This window comes from Micromesistius poutassou (genome assembly GCF_964030765.1).
Source record: "Micromesistius poutassou genome assembly, chromosome: 7".
Taxonomy (NCBI): domain Eukaryota; kingdom Metazoa; phylum Chordata; class Actinopteri; order Gadiformes; family Gadidae; genus Micromesistius; species Micromesistius poutassou.
Window position 1 is genome coordinate 20,683,117 of NC_140277.1, and position 20,816 is coordinate 20,703,932.

At 48.2% G+C, this 20,816-nt stretch overlaps 2 protein-coding genes across 4 annotated transcripts in view; both read left to right on the forward strand.

Annotated features, from left to right (window-relative positions):
- Nucleotides 1-4,344, forward strand: part of LOC311350640 (inactive phospholipase D5-like) — a gene marked incomplete at both ends in the record, with an annotated part of 92,742 nt that extends 88,398 nt beyond the window's left edge. The window contains 3 exons of the mRNA XM_084470703.1: nucleotides 2,747-2,912; nucleotides 3,291-3,381; nucleotides 3,755-4,344. Of these exons, the coding sequence (XP_084326829.1) occupies nucleotides 2,747-2,912; nucleotides 3,291-3,381; nucleotides 3,755-4,344 (847 nt within the window). The remainder of the gene's footprint in view (nucleotides 1-2,746; nucleotides 2,913-3,290; nucleotides 3,382-3,754) is intronic.
- A 3,746-nt stretch (nucleotides 4,345-8,090) lies between these two features.
- On the forward strand, nucleotides 8,091-20,183 carry cfap36 (cilia and flagella associated protein 36). Of its 3 annotated transcripts, none has more exons than XM_084470855.1 (10): nucleotides 8,091-8,735; nucleotides 9,311-9,375; nucleotides 9,701-9,802; nucleotides 10,796-10,910; nucleotides 11,087-11,174; nucleotides 11,690-11,825; nucleotides 13,927-14,017; nucleotides 15,105-15,385; nucleotides 16,681-16,842; nucleotides 19,492-20,183. In XM_084470855.1, the coding sequence occupies exons 1-10, from the start codon at nucleotides 8,633-8,635 to the stop codon at nucleotides 19,573-19,575; spliced, it is 1,227 nt and encodes a 408-aa protein (XP_084326981.1). In that variant the 5' UTR covers nucleotides 8,091-8,632; the 3' UTR covers nucleotides 19,576-20,183. The 3 variants fall into 3 exon arrangements, with proteins under 3 accessions (XP_084326981.1, XP_084326982.1, XP_084326983.1); XM_084470856.1 differs by having other exon boundaries at nucleotides 11,690-11,816; XM_084470857.1 differs by lacking the exon at nucleotides 8,091-8,735 and having other exon boundaries at nucleotides 9,688-9,802.
- Nucleotides 20,184-20,816: the final 633 nt, after the last annotated feature.

A 20,816-nucleotide genomic window follows, 5' to 3' on the forward strand; every position in this document is an offset into this window, starting at 1 on the left:
CACTAGTGAACGACAACAAGAACCCACATGAGACACTAGTGAACCACAACAAGAACCCACATGAGACACTAGTGAACCACAACAAGAACCCACATGAGACACTAGTGAACCACAACAAGAACCCACATGAGACACTAGTGAACCACAACAAGAACCCACATGAGACACTAGTGAACCACAACAAGAACCCACATGAAACACTAGAGAACACTAGTGAACCACAACAAGAACCCACATGAGACACTAGTGAACACTAGTGAACCACAACAAGAACCCACATGAAACACTAGTGAACCACAACAAGAACCCACATGAAACACTAGAGAACCACAACAAGAACCCACATGAGACACTAGTGAACCACAACAAGAACCCACATGAAACACTAGTGAACCACAACAAGAACCCACATGAAACACTAGTGAACCACAACAAGAACCCACATGAAACACTAGGGAACACTAGTGAACCACAACAAGAACCCACATGAAACACTAGTGAACACTAGTGAACCACAACAAGAACCCACATGGAACACTAGTGAACCACAACAAGAACCCACATGAAACACTACTGAACACTAGTGAACCACAACAAGAACCCACATGAAACACTAGAGAACCACAACAAGAACCCACATGAAACACTAGAGAACACTAGTGAACCACAACAAGAACCCACATGAAACACTAGAGAACACTAGTGAACCACAACAAGAACCCACATGAGACACTAGAGAACACTAGTGAACCACAACAAGAACCCACATGGAACACTAGTGAACCACAACAAGAACCCACATGAAACACTACTGAACACTAGTGAACCACAACAAGAACCCACATGGAACACTAGTGAACCACAACAAGAACCCACATGAAACACTACTGAACACTAGTGAACCACAACAAGAACCCACATGAAACACTAGAGAACACTAGTGAACCACAACAAGAACCCACATGAAACACTAGTGAACCACAACAAGAACCCACATGAAACACTAGAGAACACTAGTGAACCACAACAAGAACCCACATGGAACACTAGTGAACCACAACAAGAACCCACATGAAACACTAGTGAACCACAACAAGAACCCACATGAAACACTAGAGAACCACAACAAGAACCCACATGAGACACTAGAGAACACTAGTGAACCACAACAAGAACCCACATGAAACACTAGAGAACACTAATGAACGACAACAAGAACCCACATGGAACACTAGTGAACCACAACAAGAACCCACATGGAACACTAGTGAACCACAACAAGAACCCACATGAAACACTAGTGAACCACAACAAGAACCCACATGGAACACTAGTGAACCACAACAAGAACCCACATGAAACACTAGTGAACCACAACAAGAACCCACATGAAACACTAGTGAACCACAACGAGAACCCACATGAAACACTAGTGAACACTAGTGAACCACAACAAGAACCCACATGAAACACTAGTGAACCACAACAAGAACCCACATGAAACACTAGTGAACCACAACAAGAACCCACATGAGACACTAGTGAACACTAGTGAACCACAACAAGAACCCACATGAGACACTAGGGAGCACTAGTGAACCACAACAAGAACCCACATGAAACACTAGGGAACACTAGTGAACCACAACAAGAACCCACATGAGACACTAGTGAACCACAACGAGAACCCACATGAGACACTAGTGAACACTAGTGAACCACAACAAGAACCCACATGGAACACTAGTGAACCACAACAAGAACCCACATGAAACACTAGAGAACCACAACAAGAACCCACATGAAACACTAGTGAACACTAGTGAACCACAACAAGAACCCACATGAGACACTAGTGAACCACAACAAGAACCCACATGAAACACTAGAGAACACTAGTGAACCACAACAAGAACCCACATGAGACACTAGTGAACCACAACGAGAACCCACATGAGACACTAGTGAACCACAACAAGAACCCACATGAAACACTAGAGAACACTAGTGAACCACAACAAGAACCCACATGAAACACTAGAGAACACTAGTGAACCACAACAAGAACCCACATGAGACACTAGTGAACCACAACAAGAACCCACATGAAACACTAGAGAACACTAGTGAACCACAACAAGAACCCACATGAGACACTAGTGAACCACAACAAGAACCCACATGAAACACTAGAGAACACTAGTGAACCACAACAAGAACCCACATGAGACACTAGTGAACCACAACGAGAACCCACATGAGACACTAGTGAACACTAGTGAACCACAACAAGAACCCACATGAGACACTAGTGAACCACAACAAGAACCCACATGAAACACTAGTGAACCACAACAAGAACCCACATGAAACACTAGGGAACACTAGTGAACGACAACAAGAACCCACATGAGACACTAGTGAACCACAACAAGAACCCACATGAGACACTAGTGAACCACAACAAGAACCCACATGAGACACTAGTGAACCACAACAAGAACCCACATGAGACACTAGTGAACCACAACAAGAACCCACATGAAACACTAGTGAACCACAACAAGAACCCACATGAAACACTAGTGAACCACAACAAGAACCCACATGAAACACTAGAGAACCACAACAAGAACCCACATGAGACACTAGTGAACCACAACAAGAACCCACATGAGACACTAGGGAACACGGTGCAGTCGTCACACGTGTGTGCGGTCGTCACACGTGTGTGTGTCTCTTTCAGGTACTGGTCTCGTATCGATGGTGTGATCCGGGATGCGCTGGTCCTGCGGGGGGTGGGGGTCCGCATGCTGGTCAGCTGCTGGGAGCACACAGACCCTCTCACCTTCAACTTCATCTGGTCCCTCCGCAGCCTCTGCATGGAGCAGAGCAACTGCTCCCTGGAGGCCGTGAGCAGAACCACAACGTTATCTGATCTGAACCACAGCATTATCTGATCTGAACCACAGCATTATCTGATCTGAACCACAGCGTTATCTGATCTGAACCACAGCATTATCTGATCTGAACCACAGCATTATCTGATCTGAACCACAGCTTTATCTGATCTGAACCACAGCATTATCTGATCTGAACCACAGCGTTATCTGATCTGAACCACAGCATTATCTGATCTGAACCACAGCATTATCTGATCTGAACCACAGCATTATCTGATCTGAACCACGTGCATCCAGGGCTCTTCTAATGTGTGTGTGTGTGTGTGTGTGTGTGTGTGTGTGTGTGTGTGTGTGTGTGTGTGTGTGTGTGTGTGTGTGTGTGTGTAGCGGTTCTTCAGCCCAAGGGAACAGAGGGACGGCGCTTTGCAAGGGATCAACCACAACAGGTTCATGGTGACAGAGTCAGCAGTGTATTTAGGTGGGTCCTCCCTTAACCTTAACCACAACAGGTTCATGGTGACAGAGTCAGCAGTGTATTTAGGTGGGTCCTCCCTTAACCACAACAGGTTCATGGTGACAGAGTCAGCAGTGTATTTAGGTGGGTCCTCCCTTAACCACAACAGGTTCATGGTGACAGAGTCAGCAGTGTATTTAGGTGGGTCCTCCCTTAACCACAACAGGTTCATGGTGACAGAGTCAGCAGTGTATTTAGGTGGGTCCTCCCTTTACATTAACCACATGGTCCTCAGTCAACGTGTGGAAACTGGTTTCAGTCTGCTGGCCCTGGGACATAGAGCATGATTAAGCCACCTCTGGTTGTCCTACGATGCCCCTGGTTCTGCTCCCTGCAGGTAACCTGGACTGGGTGGGGAACGAGTTCACGTTCAACGCCGGGGCGGGGCTGGTGATCCGCCAGCAGCAGGGGGTGGAGCAGAGGAACTCCACCGTGGTGCAGCAGCTGAGGGACGCCTTCGAGAGGGACTGGTCCTCCCGCTACGCGCACGCCCTGCAGCCCCACCTGCTGCCCGTCTGCAGCCGGCCCCGGGGCCCCCACCCCGCCCACAGGGGCCCCCACCCCGCCCACAGCCCCCCGCGCCGCCTCCCGGCCCCCATCCAGACCCCTCCCTGCAACAGCCAATGTCCCCATAGCAACCAGCAGGAGCCCAGCAGAGGGAGCAGCGGGCCCCCGGAGGAGGGGCCCCCGGAGGAGGGGCCCCCGGAGGACGGGCCCCCGGAGGACGGGCCCCCGGAGGAGGGGCCCCCAGAGGAGGGGCCCCCGGAGGAGGGCGGAGCCACGCTGACGCAGCCGGAGGACAGACAGGTGTACGTCAAAGTCAGTCACTCTGACGGGCCAATGGGATCCCTGCTGCCCAGCCAGCCAATAGAAAGCAGTGGAGGCGGAGGGCTCCAGAGCGGGCCCCCGTGGCCCCCTGGTGTTTAACGATGCTGGGGGCCCCAGGGGCTCCAGAGCGGGCCCCCGTGGCCCCCTGGTGTTTAACGATGCTGGGGGCCCCTGTGGCCCCTGGTGTTTAACGATGCTGGGGGCCCCCGTGGCCCCCTGGTGTTTAACGATGCTGGGGGCCCCTGTGGCCCCCTGGTGTTTAACGATGCTGGGGGCCCCTGTGGCCCCTGGTGTTTAACGATGCTGGGGGCCCCTGAGGCCCCTGGTGTTTGGTGGCCCCATGCTGGGGGCCCCTGTGGCCCCTGGTGTTTAACGATGCTGGGGGCCCCTGTGGCCCCTGGTGTTTAACGATGCTGGGGGCCCCCGTGGCCCCCTGGTGTTTAACGATGCTGGGGGCCCCCGTGGCCCCCTGGTGTTTAACGATGCTGGGGGCCCCCGTGGCCCCCTGGTGTTTAACGATGCTGGGGGCCCCCGTGGCCCCCTGGTGTTTAACGATGCTGGGGGCCCCCGTGGCCCCCTGGTGTTTAACGATGCTGGGGGCCCCTGTGGCCCCTGGTATTTAACGATGCTGGGGGCCCCTGGTGTTTAACGATGCTGGGGGCCCCTGTGGCCCCTGGTATTTAACGATGCTGGGGGCCCCCGTGGCCCCATGCTGGGGCCCCTGTGGCCCCTGGTAGGGTGACTCATGAGTACAGAATAACACGGACCTCAACGCTCATCACAGAGATCATACGATGAGAGCTTCCTTGATGAGATGGGAACTCGCTGCTATACTAATCCCTTAATCATTGTTTTGTGTCTCCTTTGTGAGCAATCGCCTGCTTTTCTTTAGCTCATTTATCACAAAACAATGAGCTGCAGACAGTGATCCATTGCCCACTGGGTCGCTACGAGACAGTGGAAAACAACGACCAACATGCTGAAAGGGAGATCACAGGACCATGGGCTCAAGTGACAAAAGGGACCTTTGTCTGAATCTAGCCGCTAAACCCACTCTGTATTCAAAGAGTTTGATCACTGACTTACAAGACATCTGCACATGAAACAGCTGACAGTAATGGACAGCTTGCTGCCGGTCCAATGTACTGGCAGAGAGCCTCCGTCTCCAGGCCAGCAGTCAGAGCAGACTGACATAAAGGCTGTGCCATTAGATGGCTCTATGGTGAACTGGTACTGGTACTGGTCTAACTGGTCTGCTGCTGACAGGGCTTTGGACAGGAGGGTCGTCATGGCAAATCTTCACTGCTCAAACTTTTCCCTAACTTGTCTCCTCACATGAGAGCCAGTAACACACACTGGTCCAACCCATGGACGGCATGTTACACCACCGCATGTTACACCACCATATATATATATATATATATATATATATATATATATATAAGGCTTATGATATATATATATATAAGGCTTATGATATATATATATATATATATATATATATATATATATGTAAGGCTTATGATATATATATATATATATATATATATATATATATATATATATGTAAGGCTTATGATATATATATATGTAAGGCTTATGATATATATATATATATATATATATATATCATAAGCCTTATATATATATATATATATATATATATCATAAGCCTTATATATATATATATATATATATATATATAAGGCTTATGATATATATATATATATATATATATATATATGTAAGGCTTATGATATATATATATATATATATATATATATATATATCATAAGCCTTATATATATATATATATATATATATCATAAGCCTTATATATATATATATATCATAAGCCTTACATATATATATATATATATATCATAAGCCTTATATATATATATATATATATCATAAGCCTTACGAAATATACACACATTAGAAGTGATGCTTGAGATGTGGTCTCAGTTGATCTGTGTACTGATTGCCTTCCACTCAGTGACATATAGCATGGGCAGGGGGATGGCAGTGCTGGCACTGTGTCACCAAGACCAACTAAGATCTTCTGACAGAAGGTGGAATATCTTTTTTCCGAATGGGAACTATTGATTTGTAAGGTTTCTTTAGGAATGATATGTTTTTGTATTAATATCTGCGAAGCTAACCCTAATTGATCTGAGAGTCTATTGCCTCCTGGTGAATTGATGATTCTGATTTACTAATAAACCGTTACTTATAAATAATAACAGTGCAGAGAGAAAGAATACAGAGCATCTGCTATTATCAATAGACAGGCTTTGATGCAAAGCCCATTATTTCAAGGAGATATATATATAGAGGTCTATATATATAGATACATATATATATAAATATATATGTATATATACTGTATATATATATATGACCAATAACTATAATTTTACCGCAACTCTTTAGCAACAAGGCTTTTGAATAAAAGGTTTCTATAAACATAAATGGTCTGGTGATGTAATCACATTCAAGTGATAACATCATTCCATTATGCTTTCTCAATAAAAAATGTTGATATAAATTAAAATAAAGTTTTCCAAATAAACTATTTAACAGCATAGTTCGAATTTATGTGATCAAATAATTTAAAGTAATGTTTTTTCAATGGGCAACGTAACAGCGGTTTCCATGCAATTTGTACACTTTTTTGTATGGTTGCTTTAAAGTTGACATCAACAGATTGATGATGGCCCACTTGTGCCACCTAGCGGTAAATGCAGGAACATGCCTTCCGTCGGAGGCGGGAGTGTAGGATGAGGCACTATGGACCACTTCTGCTCACTGTAGTTCAATAACATGGACTTCAGGACACGAGACACAATGTGCTTACTTACTTACTTACTTACTTACTTACTTACTTACTTACTTTAAATGTGTGCAAACGACTGCATGAGGCTGAAAAGCCGAGTTGTGCGGAGCCATGTACCAGGGGTCCGTTAGTAGTCTCCGGTCCACCCTGGTCTAGCAGCGGGCAGGGCTCACACAGACTGTGATCCTGTTCTTCACATATATGCTACTCTATGTTCATGACTGATTCTGTCTGGCATGGATGAATCACTGAGAATAGTTTTTAGAATCTACCAGCTTGACGCCTTTAAATGGGATATTTTCATTGAAGGCTTTCCGGACTCACGGGACCGGAGACAACGCTTTGACAGATGTATGGACTTGTCCTTTACTGAATAAGCACAACCCACAATGACACAAACATGAGACTAAAGAAACCATGTGCATGACGAGGGGGTAATGACGACCAGAGCCTGACCGTCAGCGGCTTCTTCCAACGCCACTGACTCCTTTAGCCACACGACGGCATGCTGGCTGCTTGCATGTCCTGCCTTCCCCCACGAAGACACGTTAGCCTTGTGAGTAGATTATATCAAAGGAATGTATCTCAATTGTATAATCTTTTATTCACCCCATTTATTACTCAATCTGTACATTTTAATAAAAATTGTGCTTAAAAAATCTTGTTTATTCTCTCTCTCTCTCTCTCTCACACACACACACACACACACACACACACACACACACACACACACACACACACACACACACACACACACACACACACACACACACACACACACACACACACCGCATAGAGAGAGTGAAACATGTTCCCATGCCATATGACAATGTAATGTTGTAATCTATCACCAGCAGACCTTAATTAAAGTCTCGCATGTTGACCTTGAACACAACAAACACAACACCGCCGCACGCGCTCGGTCCGTGGAGGAAATTACGTCACAGTAACCATAGAGACCGACCAGGCGTCACCGCCTTCTTTCCGCAGCGCGTTCGCGAGCGTCTCTCCGTTCGGAGTCTTTGAAGTCAACACGAGCGGACCGTAAACAACAACACGAGCGGACCGTAAACAACAACACGAGCGGACCGTAAACAACAACACGAGCGGACCGTAAACAACCGGAGGACGCGGACCTGCTTCAGGAGGATGACCCTGAGAGCGGGACGGTGAGCTTCGTCGTGTCCCCCGGACTGAGGGCCTGGTCTGCCCCGGACTGAGGGCCTGGTCTGCCCCGGACTGAGGGCCTGGTCTGCCCGGACTGAGGGCCTGGTCTGCCCCGGACTGAGGGCCTGGTCTGCCCGGGACTGAGGGCCTGGTCTGCCCCGGACTGAGGGCCTGGTCTGCCCCGGACTGAGGGCCTGGTCTGCCCCGGACTGAGGGCCTGGTCTGCCCCGGACTGAGGGCCTGGTCTGCCCCGGACTGAGGGCCTGGTCTGCCCCGGACTGAGGGCCTGGTCTGCCCCGGACTGAGGGCCTGGTCTGCCCCGGACTGAGGGCCTGGTCTGCCCGGACTGAGGGCCTGGTCTCCCCGGGCCGGCGGGCCGACATGGCCGAGGAGGAGGACTGGGTGCTGGAGAGCATAGTGGGCTACTTGGGGAGTCCGGAGTGGGTGATTCCGGTCTCGGACTTCATGGAAATCAACTGCTCAGGTATGTAGACCTCCTACCCGGGTAGTGGACCGTCTTGGTCCGCTAAGAGACGAGGCTTCTTCAGCGTCACACGTCTCTCTGTGGACCCAGACACCGCCCGGGTCCGGGTCCGGGTCTGGGTGTACTCTGCAGCGTTCGCTGGCTCACGGGGCTGGTGCTAAGCTAACTAAGCTAATGCTAAGTCTGGACTGGTGGTCCGATGTTTTGGAGCCAAAGTAGGAAGAGAACAGTTGACTTTAAACGTTAAACTTGACCATGTATGTAACTATACATGTCTTATGGGGAATGGAAGTCGTGTGATTGGCAGTGGTGGCTTAAACACCTGATCTCTCTCTCTCTCTCTCTCTCTCTCTCTCTCTCTCTCTCTCTCTCTCTCTCTCTCTCTCTCTCTCTCTCTCTCTCTCTCTCTCTCTCTCTCTCTCTCTCTCACACACACACACACACACACACACACACACACACACACACACACACTCACAAACGTATTTAATACAAATCATTAAAAATGACTGCCCAAGGTTTGATTTTCAATATTGGGTCCAGGAATCCTTAACTAATGTGCATCTTTTCCTTAGTTTTTGACGATGAGGACGAGAACAAATTGACCTACACGGAAATCCACCAGCAGTTCAAGCAGCTGGTGAGTCAGGGTGCACTGGTACTGGTACTGGTACTGGTACTGATACTGGTACCACCATGTGTACATGTACCTACACACAGGAGTAAAGTTACCACCATGTGTACATGTACCTACACACAGGAGTAAAGTTACCACCATGTACCTGTTGTAATATATATACCTGCTGATACCTGCTGTAATACCTATTGCTATTACAGTGCTGTTAGAGATTGCTCGGTTGCTTAGTACTTTGTTATAATTCCATGTAAGTGATGTAACGTGTGAGCCCATATTGTAATCACTGAGCTGACTCATGAAGGCTGATGTAAGCAGCTTCCCCGTCCAGGTAGAGAAGCTGTTGGACAACCACATGCAGGAGATTGGCATCAATGAGCAGCAGTTTGTTGAAGCCTGCACCTCTCCCTTCGCCAAGTCCAAAACTTTGCAGGTACACTGTGTGTGTGTGTGTGTGTGTGTGTGTGTGTGTGTGTGTGTGTGTGTGTGTGTGTGTGTGTCCTCACTGATGTATGTGACTCATTCAGCGTGTGGAGTCCCAGAGAAAGTGTTGACCGTCAGCCTCTAGGATCAGACTGTGAGCCTCATAGGGTGTGATGTCACGGTTTGATTCACCTCCTCTGGTAGAGAGGAGAGGGGCTTAGGGCGGATCAGGGGACACACTTATAGCAGCGCTTTGTGCTAAGTGTGGAGCAGCACGCTGTCGTAAGTCAGACCTAGAGCTGCTCTCTGCTTCAGGAGGACCTGACCCCGTGGAGGCCTTCACTGATTGGTCCTCTTTGTGGAGGCCTTCACTGATTGGTCCTCTGTGTGGAGGCCTTCACTGATTGGTCCTCTGTGTGGAGGCCTTCACTGATTGGTCCTCTTTGTGGAGGCCTTCCCTGATTGGTCCTGATGTTCTGAGGACCACATTACGTTGAGTGGATAAATGTCCCATTTTCTACAGGCTGCATGACATTCCCATGACTTTATTGTAGGATATTTTATAACCTACAAAGGTATACTTATGGTCAGATCATCCAAAATGTAAAAGGTCTTTACAGATTGATGATGTACAGCCTTGTTCATCCCTGAGCCCTCAGTAGGGCAACAGTCAGCAACATGGCTATACAGGTCTGTGATGCTATAGGACAGCTGTAGTGAGGCTAGATATATAAAGTTGTACAGGTCTGTGATGCTATAGGACAGCTGTAGTGAGGCTAGATATATAAAGTTGTACAGGTCTGTGATGCTATAGGACAGCTGTAGTGAGGCTAGATATATAAAGTTGTACAGGTCTGTGATGCTATAGTACAGCTGTAGTGAGGCTAGATATATAAAGTTGTACCGGTCTGTGATGCTATAGTACAGCTGTAGTGAGGCTAGATATATAAAGCTAGAGTTGTACAGGCCTCAGGAGCTCAGGTGTTGCGTTGTGGTTGTCCAGGTGGTTTTCCAGCCAGTCCTGGCCACCGATGACTTCCAGATGTTTCGCTCTTTGATGGTCCAGAAAAACATGGAGCTGCAGCTGCAGGCGCTAAGGGTCATCAAGCAGAGACATGGTAGGACACACACACACACACACACACACACACACACACACACACACACACACACACACACACACACACACACACACACACACACACACCAGGAGATGAGCAGAACCTAATGATTTGATCTCTACAGATGAAACATGTACAATGTGAGGTTTCATGTGATCCTTGTTGCTGTACAGGGGCGCTCCCAGAGTGTCTTACAGACGGTGCTGATGTGGTGTCAGAGCTGGAGCAACAGGAGATGAAGATTCTGCAGGAGGTTCTGAAGTAAGCGCCACGCAGACCAGCGCTGAGAGGTGTGAGGGCTTCCTTGCTGCTCGGTGCCACCCTGTGCTCTGATGGGATCCTCTCCTGATGACCTGGCCAAGGGGAGCGCTCCCAGCCAGCTAAGCTTCTTATGGAGCTGTGGTTCATGCTGAAGAAGCAACTGGGTGGCTGCAGGTTATTCAGGAGCTACCTGCACTTGATAGCTATTAAGTGATTGTATGGGAAATAATGTCCCGTCATTTGAGGTGTGAATGATGTATCTAACGCCAAAAATTGGCTAATGCGGAGGGAGTTGACGGTAGTAATACACATGTCGTAGTTGGACTGTGAAGTCTCTACAGATGAGTTTGGGTAGAGGAGCTGTGGGTCCTCAGTAAAGCTTCTGACTGAACCACGTCCAGGCCCGGACCGGAGCAGAGATCAATGTCTCTGTGCTCATGACAACCTCAGCGCTGTGGCGCCGTCCCGCTGCAGAGTCACACCAACCCTCTCTTCTACGCTCTCCCTTCATCTAGAAAGTCAAAGGAGGAGTATGACCAAGGCCGGTCTCAGAGGACGGCTGGCTCCGCCCCGGGCCCCTGTCCCGGCAGCAGGGCCCCGGGGGAGGCCCCTACCCAGGAGCTGGGCAGCAGCGGAGCCCAGGTGAGCCCGGTGAGATCAGATTACACAGATCCTGTGAGCAGGAACCCGGTGCCAGTTACCAGCTTCAGGCTGCTGTCACAGTGCACCGGTCAAAGGGCAACTCGTCCTTCTGATTGGATCGTGAGCTAAGGGACACAGGATGTTAAGGGTTAATGTTAAAGGGACAATGCGTAGGAATTACTCGCATCTAGTGGTCAAATTGTATAGTGCATTCAAACAAATAGTGCTTGCGTTTTCAAATGTGAGTTGCAACTACGGTAGGCGGTATGTGCCAAGAAGCTGACAACATCCAATACTACCTCATCGAGTCTTCTTTCGGGTGATGAGGTACGTTATCTCAAACAAACTTCGAACTGCATTGATTCATTAGTGTGAGCATGTATGAGTAATTACTCCTCGAGCAAGATAGTGAATTATCTTGCCATGTTTATATTGTTTTTCATTACTATGTCATTACACATTACTATGTCATAGTCTAACCTATAGCATCAGTTAACAACACACAACAAACACTTTTTTTTTTTACTAGTGCTTACATTAGTAGTGATAGTGATTAGTAGTGATACATTCTTTATTCGATTATTTTCGGATGTGCCTGCATTGTCAGGGATCATCCTCATGAGGTGATTCAACGGTAGGGCGAGGACAGAGGCAGTGGATGGGTGGGAGGTAGCAGGCATGAAATGCAACCCTTATTCACTCAACCTTGATGACTTATCTGTCGAGAAGAACTTGAAGATGGTAATCCTTCATCAGCTCTTTAAACCTGGGAAAAGCTGCCCTGATGTTTACCCTCGTTGCCACGTTGCTTTTGAATTCCCCTTTTCTCTTTTTTGGGGACGAGGATTCCTTCCCCTGTGGCGTCAGTATGATCTTATGAACGAAGGTTTTCAAAGTGACTAGCACGTCTCACTGAGCTCCTACGTTTCAGTCACGCTGGTTCTGAGTGAAAACGTGTTAGGCCTACTAGTGCTGTAGTGCCTATAACGGTAGGCCTACTAGTGCTGTAGTGCCTAGAACGGTAGGCCTACTAGTGCTGTAGTGCCTAGGACGGTAGGCCTACTAGTGCTGTAGTGCCTAGAACGGTAGGCCTACTAGTGCTGTAGTGCCTATAACGGTAGGCCTACTAGTGCTGTAGTGCCTATAACGGTAGGCCTACTAGTGCTGTAGTGCCTAGAACGGTAGGCCTACTAGTGCTGTAGTGCCTATAACGGTAGGCCTACTAGTGCTGTAGTGCCTAGGACGGTAGGCCTACTAGTGCTGTAGTGCCTAGAACGGTAGGCCTACTAGTGCTGTAGTGCCTAGGACGGTAGGCCTACTAGTGCTGTAGTGCCTAGAACGGCCCTCGGCTGGTTAGTTTTTCATAGGAAGGAAGCACATGGATACCTCCTTAGGACTTACCCGTTCAATGTAAATAATATAACATTTAAATATAAGAAATTCTTCTCTCAGGAGGATAAGTCAGATTATTGACTATTGCCCGCCCACTATTGTCTGATGTACGTCCTGGCACTTAATGTACGCACTTACTGTATGTTGTATTTATTCATTGTACTTAGTTGTGTAGCATCTGCAGTAGCTAGCCATCACTGCTGTACGGGGAATGGGGTCAGCCTGGTGATTGTCAGTACTTGCACTTGGTTCTATGAACGTCTTTACTGCACCGACAGCGATATATTGTTTCACTTTGGATAAAAGCGTCTGCTAAATGCCCTAAATGTAGATGTTATTGGCAGAGGTGTTTTTACACCAATGAGGACATATTTATGAATGAAGTCATTGATTTGAGCTAATATTTAATACTTAAAATTCTGCATTGTCCCTTCAAGCCTGACAAACGTTTTTATCTTTTATCTCATCACTAGTTTCTGCCGAATAAACTGAAATGATGGCCTACTTTAAATAGTAGTAATAGTGATACATAATATATTGTTGATGGAAATTTTAACGTGTGTGTGTGTGTGTGTTTGAAGACCTTGTTGTAATGTAGTGGCCACATCTTATTTTAAAGCACAACATTTAGAGAACGTAGGATATGATGTCATTATGGACTCAAATGCCCCTCTACCTGACCCCAGTGCCTCCTGACCTTTGACCCGGTTCTCTCCAGGCCCCCAGGGGCCCCGGCGGTGGGAGAGCGGCCCTAGGAGAGGCAGCAGGGGGTCTGAACGGCCCCGACCAGACCTCCAGACAGCCCCCAGGTACCTGCTCCTCTACCTCCAGACAGCCCCCAGGTACCTGCTCCTCTACCTCCAGACAGCCCCCAGGTACCTGCTCCTCTACCTCCAGACAGCCCCCAGGTACCTGCTCCTCTACCTCCAGACAGCCCCCAGGTACCTGCTCCTCTACCTCCAGACAGCCCCCAGGTACCTGCTCCTCTACCTCCAGACAGCCCCCAGGTACCTGCTCCTCTACCTCCAGACAGCCCCCAGGTACCTGCTCCTCTACCTCCAGACAGCCCCCAGGTACCTGCTCCTCTACCTCCAGACAGCCCCCAGGTACCTGCTCCCCCAGACAGCCCCCAGGTACCTGCTCCTCTACCTCCAGACAGCCCCCAGGTACCTGCTCCTCTACCTCCAGACAGCCCCCAGGTACCTGCTCCTCTACCTCCAGACAGCCCCCAGGTACCTGCTCCCCCAGACAGCCCCCAGGTACCTGCTCCTCTACCTCCAGACAGCCCCCAGGTACCTGCTCCCCCAGACAGCCCCCAGGTACCTGCTCCTCTACCTCCAGACAGCCCCCAGGTACCTGCTCCTCTCCCCCCCCCCTCTCTCTCTCCTCCTCTCTCCTGCTCCTCTGGAGGTTCAGGTCCTCTCTCCTCCCCTGCAGCCAGGAACCCGCCCAATCACAGGCCTTGTTAATCATCTCACGTGACGCTAGCCATCCAATCCAATGTGTGCGTTGGGACTGACACACACTGAGGAGAAACAGGAGACAACGTCGGAGAGATGAGCCAAAGTAGAGTAGAGCTTTTATTGCAGAATAGACGCTCTCCCTTCACATCAGCTCAGTGTGTCTCCTCTGAGGCCCACTGGACACCCTGACCTCCACCTCAACACCAGTACAGCTCCAGCCTCACCACCACACCTCACCTAGGCTCTGAGGCCCACTGGACACCCTGACCTCCACCTCAACACCAGCACAGCTCCAGCCTCACCACCACACCTCACCTAGGCTCTGAGGCCCACTGGACACCCTGACCTCCACCTCAACACCAGTACAGCTCCAGCCTCACACCTCCATGTGGATGAGGACACATTTAACCTTCCCTTCTCTGTCTGTCCAAAGCCTCCAAAGTGCTTCCAGTGGTCAGAGCCCCGCTGAAGGGGGCCGGGCCCCCAGCAGGCCCCTGCCCCGGGCCCCCAGCAGACCCCTGCCCCGGGCCCCCAGCAGGCCCCTGCCCCGGGCCCCCAGCAGACCCCTGCCCCGGGCCCCCAGCAGGCCCCCGCCCCGGGCCCCCAGCAGACCCCTGCCCCGGGCCCCAGGAACAGGGCAGCACGAAGCGGAGTTCTACGGAGCCGTGTCTGGACGAGGCGCGCAGGGAGGCGGGCATCTCCAAGCCCTACACCGTGAGTCAACAACAAACACGTATCAGGAACCAATGAACCACACACGTATCAGGAACCAATGAACAACCAACACACGTATCTGGAACCAATGAACAACCAACACACGTATCAGGAACCAATGAACAACCAACACACGTATCAGGAACCAATGAACAACCAACACACGTATCTGGAACCAATGAACAACCAACACACGTATCAGGAACCAATGAACAACCAACACACGTATCTGGAACCAATGAACAACCAACACACGTATCAGGAACCAATGAACAACCGACACACGTATCAGGAACCAATGATCAACCAACACACGTATCAGGAACCAATGAACAACCAACACACGTATCAGGAACCAATGAACAACCAACACACGTATCAGGAACCAATGAACAACCAACACACGTATCAGGAACCAATGATTCACACACGTATCAGGAACCAATGAACAACCACACACGTATCAGGAACCAATGATTCACACACGTATCAGGAACCAATGATTCACACACGTATCAGGAACCAATGAACCACACACGTATCAGGAACCAATGATTCACACACGTATCAGGAACCAATGAACCACACACGTATCAGGAACCAATGAACCACACACGTATCAGGAACCAATGAACCACACACGTATCAGGAACCAATGAACCAACACACGTATCAGGAACCAATGAACCAACACACGTATCAGGAACCAATGAACCACACACGTATCAGGAACCAATGAACAACCAACACACGTATCAGGAACCAATGAACCAACACACTTATCAGGAACCAATGAACAACCAACACACGTATCAGGAACCAATGAACAACCAACACACGTATCAGGAACCAATGAACCACCAACACACGTATCAGGAACCAATGAACAACCAACACACGTATCAGGAACCAATGAACAACCAACACACGTATCAGGAACCAATGAACCACCAACACACGTATCAGGAACCAATGAACAACCAACACACGTATCAGGAACCAATGAACAACCAACACACGTATCAGGAACCAATGAATCACACACGTATCAGGAACCAATGAACAACCAACACACGTATCAGGAACCAATGAACAACCAACACACGTATCAGGAACCAATGAACAACCAACACACGTATCAGGAACCAATGAACAACCAACACACGTATCAGGAACCAATGAACAACCAACACACGTATCAGGAACCAATGAACAACCAACACACGTATCAGGAACCAATGAACAACCAACACACGTATAGGACCCTGTGTGTACTATGAGCTGTGTCTTGGTAGGAGTTGTCGGAGGCCCAGCAGCAGAAGCTGCAGCAGAGGGCCCTCTACCTGCGGGAGCAGAGAGACAAGCTGCAGGCTCTGAAGCGGGGCCAGCAGAACGGCCGACAGGCGGCCGGTCCGGAGGAGAGGGCCCCTGACGCGGCCCCAGCCCCCGTCACCCCGGTAACCACACCCTCATCCACACAGCATGTTGTTAGCTCACATGTTGGTTCACATCCTCTGGTTTCCATATTCCTCCTGATTTCTTCATTGCTATTGCGTTGTTGCTCTTTATGATTGCTTGGTCTGGCCTTGGTCTGGCCCTGGTCTGGCCTTGGTCTGGCCTTGGTCTGGCCCTGGTCTGGCCCTGGTCTGGCCCTGGTCTGTCAGGAGGCAGCGGGCCAGAGGAACGGGGCCCCTAGCCCAGCCCCACCAGCCCCCACCTCCTCCAAACAGAAGGTGATCCTGGGCGGAGTGCAGTGGTAGTTTAGTGTGACGTCTCTTAGCCACAGTGGTAGTTTAGTGTGACGTCTCTTAGCCACAGTGGTAGTTTAGTGTGACGTCTCCTCCCTTTAGCCACAGTGGTAGTTTAGTGTGACGTCTCTTCCCTTTAGCCACAGTGGTAGTTTAGTGTGACGTCTCTTCCCTTTAGCCACAGTGGTAGTTTAGTGTGACGTCTCTTAGCCACAGTGGTAGTTTAGTGTGACGTCTCTTAGCCACAGTGGTAGTTTAGTGTGACGTCTCCTCCCTTTAGCCACAGTGGTAGTTTAGTGTGACGTCTCTTAGCCACAGTGGTAGTTTAGTGTGACGTCTCTTAGCCACAGTGGTAGTTTAGTGTGACGTCTCTTAGCCACAGTGGTAGTTTAGTGTGACGTCTCTTAGCCACAGTGGTAGTTTAGTGTGACGTCTCTTAGCCACAGTGGTAGTTTAGTGTGACGTCTCTTCCCTTTAGCCACAGTGGTAGTTTAGTGTGACGTCTCTTAGCCACAGTGGTAGTTTAGTGTGACGTCTCTTAGCCACAGTGGTAGTTTAGTGTGACGTCTCCTCCCTTTAGCCACAGTGGTAGTTTAGTGTGACGTCTCTTAGCCACAGTGGTAGTTTAGTGTGACGTCTCTTAGCCACAGTGGTAGTTTAGTGTGACGTCTCTTAGCCACAGTGGTAGTTTAGTGTGACGTCTCCTCCCTTTAGCCACAGTGGTAGTTTAGTGTGACGTCTCTTAGCCACAGTGGTAGTTTAGTGTGACGTCTCTTAGCCACAGTGGTAGTTTAGTGTGACGTCTCTTAGCCACAGTGGTAGTTTAGTGTGACGTCTCCTCCCTTTAGCCACAGTGGTAGTTTAGTGTGACGTCTCTTCCCTTTAGCCACAGTGGTAGTTTAGTGTGACGTCTCTTAGCCACAGTGGTAGTTTAGTGTGACGTCTCCTCCCTTTAGCCACAGTGGTAGTTTAGTGTGACGTCTCTTAGCCACAGTGGTAGTTTAGTGTGACGTCTCTTAGCCACAGTGGTAGTTTAGTGTGACGTCTCTTAGCCACAGTGGTAGTTTAGTGTGACGTCTCTTAGCCACAGTGGTAGTTTAGTGTGACGTCTCCTCCCTTTAGCCACAGTGGTAGTTTAGTGTGACGTCTCTTAGCCACAGTGGTAGTTTAGTGTGACGTCTCTTAGCCACAGTGGTAGTTTAGTGTGACGTCTCTTCCCTTTAGCCACAGTGGTAGTTTAGTGTGACGTCTCTTAGCCACAGTGGTAGTTTAGTGTGACGTCTCTTAGCCACAGTGGTAGTTTAGTGTGACGTCTCCTCCCTTTAGCCACAGTGGTAGTTTAGTGTGACGTCTCTTAGCCACAGTGGTAGTTTAGTGTGACGTCTCTTAGCCACAGTGGTAGTTTAGTGTGACGTCTCTTCCCTTTAGCCACAGTGGTAGTTTAGTGTGACGTCTCTTAGCCACAGTGGTAGTTTAGTGTGACGTCTCTTAGCCACAGTGGTAGTTTAGTGTGACGTCTCCTCCCTTTAGCCACAGTGGTAGTTTAATGGTCTCTCCCTCCCTTTAGCCACAGTGGTAGTTTAATGGTCTCTCCCTTTAGCCACAGTGGTAGTTTAATGGTCTCTCTCTCCCTTTAGCCACAGTGGTAGTTTAATGGTCTCTCTCTCCCTTTAGCCACAGTGGTAGTTTAATGGTCTCTCCCTTTAGCCACAGTGGTAGTTTAATGGTCTCTCTCTCCCTTTAGCCACAGTGGTAGTTTAATGGTCTCTCTCTCCCTTTAGCCACAGTGGTAGTTTAATGGTCTCTCCCTTTAGCCACAGTGGTAGTTTAATGGTCTCTCTCTCCCTTTAGCCACAGTGGTAGTTTAATGGTCTCTCCCTTTAGCCACAGTGGTAGTTTAATGGTCTCTCCCTCCCTTTAGCCACAGTGGTAGTTTAATGGTCTCTCCCTTTAGCCACAGTGGTAGTTTAATGGTCTCTCTCTCCCTTTAGCCACAGTGGTAGTTTAATGGTCTCTCTCTCCCTTTAGCCACAGTGGTAGTTTAATGGTCTCTCCCTTTAGCCACAGTGGTAGTTTAATGGTCTCTCTCTCCCTTTAGCCACAGTGGTAGTTTAATGGTCTCTCTCTCCCTTTAGCCACAGTGGTAGTTTAATGGTCTCTCTCTCCCTTTAGCCACAGTGGTAGTTTAATCCAGTATTACAGCTACCTGGCTTTATTTCTACTGAAGTTTCAGAAACCAATGGCAACACTTTCTATTGTATCAAACTCATGATGAAATGGGTTATAAGATATTGAATATCACAGCACGTATCTTAGACCAGTGAAATAAAGTCTAACACCACTGATCTCTCTCTCTAGGAGGTCTCCGCTGAGGAGAAGAAGAAGCTCCAGAAGAGGAAGCACCTGGCCGAAAAGCTGAAAGAAGAAGTCATTAAAAAATAATGACAGCCCCCCCCAACCACACAATCTCTCTTCCATCCTGCAATAACACGACTATACACCCTGTACATATAGTCTATGACAGAGACCTGAACAGTGTGTCTCCGTCATCAGGAAGCAGAACGCTAGATGAGCCCAACATCAAGTATGCACTTCTATATCTTAGCATGGACCCATGAGCTCATGTGTCCTCAGACCCCATCTGTTTGTTCATCTCCCACTTACCTTCTCTAGTCATCTGCACTGTGGAAGAAGACGCTAAATAGACTGCATTGAGGTCTTGGTTGGGGCCAAAATAACTCTACAAGAAGAAATGCAGTATTTATTCAGAAAAAATATAGAATCTTCCTTTGTATGCTGTTTAATAAATCCACTTTTATATCAAACTGAGTTTCCCAGCTATTGACCTGTGAAGTAAAAGGGTGTCTATTGTGTGTAGCTTTCCTTCTGAATCGAATTTACTTCTGAACATTGTCATTTTTACCAAAGAAACAATTGCTATCATTTAGCAAACCATTATCCTTTTTGTTTTTGGAGAATTGTGTTCATATATTTTAAAGAGACGAGGCTTAGATAAGGACATTGACTGCAGTTTACAAGGCGTTTAACCTAGTTTAAACCTTGCTAGTGACCTTCACTTTTATCAAAGACACTAGGAACTTTTTAAAACATACTTTGCCTCCATCCAGGACAAGTGTTATCACCAAATCATCTGAAATGTTTTTTTACAACACCACAACTGTAATGCCAGGATCACATTTAATTTGGAAAATTAGATTAGAAAATAAAAACAATACATACAAACGTTAACAATGGAGGGTAGTTCTAGTAAATGGGGTTGAACAACTTAAAACATGGCAGAAACTAGTCATAAGAACATATGGTGGTACTAAGCATCTGCTGATGCAGCTAGAACCCTTCTATTCTTGATTTCCACTTTCTCATCGCTACACCCTTCTCATAATGTAGCTCTGGAGACATGGAGGAATATGTGTCACTTTTCGACGTAGTCAAATGCCTACGATTACCCAATAGGAATGTTTCAAATAAAACACTACTCGGAAATCTCCATTACTTCCGGCAAGGGGAATAAAATGCAGTTTGCCAAAACTGCTGTATTACGATAGTCTTAAAAAGTTAATTATAAATCTAAATTAAAATAATCCATTAAGGCCGACCAGAGGGGTCATGATGGCAGACAGCAGAGGCGTCCACGTACTGGAGCCAGACACTAAAGGAGTCCG

What these genes read in the sequence shown, in the direction of transcription:
- cfap36 (XM_084470855.1), top strand. Translation starts at nt 8,633, where the DNA reads ATGGCCGAGGAGGAGGACTGGGTGCTGGAGAGCATAGTGGGCTACTTG. An exon ending in GACCTCCAGACAGCCCCCAG is followed by an intron (nt 14,018 to 15,104) that starts GTACCTGCTCCT and finishes GTCTGTCCAAAG; the next exon opens with CCTCCAAAGTGCTTCCAGTG. An exon ending in GCATCTCCAAGCCCTACACC is followed by an intron (nt 15,386 to 16,680) that starts GTGAGTCAACAA and finishes GTGTCTTGGTAG; the next exon opens with GAGTTGTCGGAGGCCCAGCA.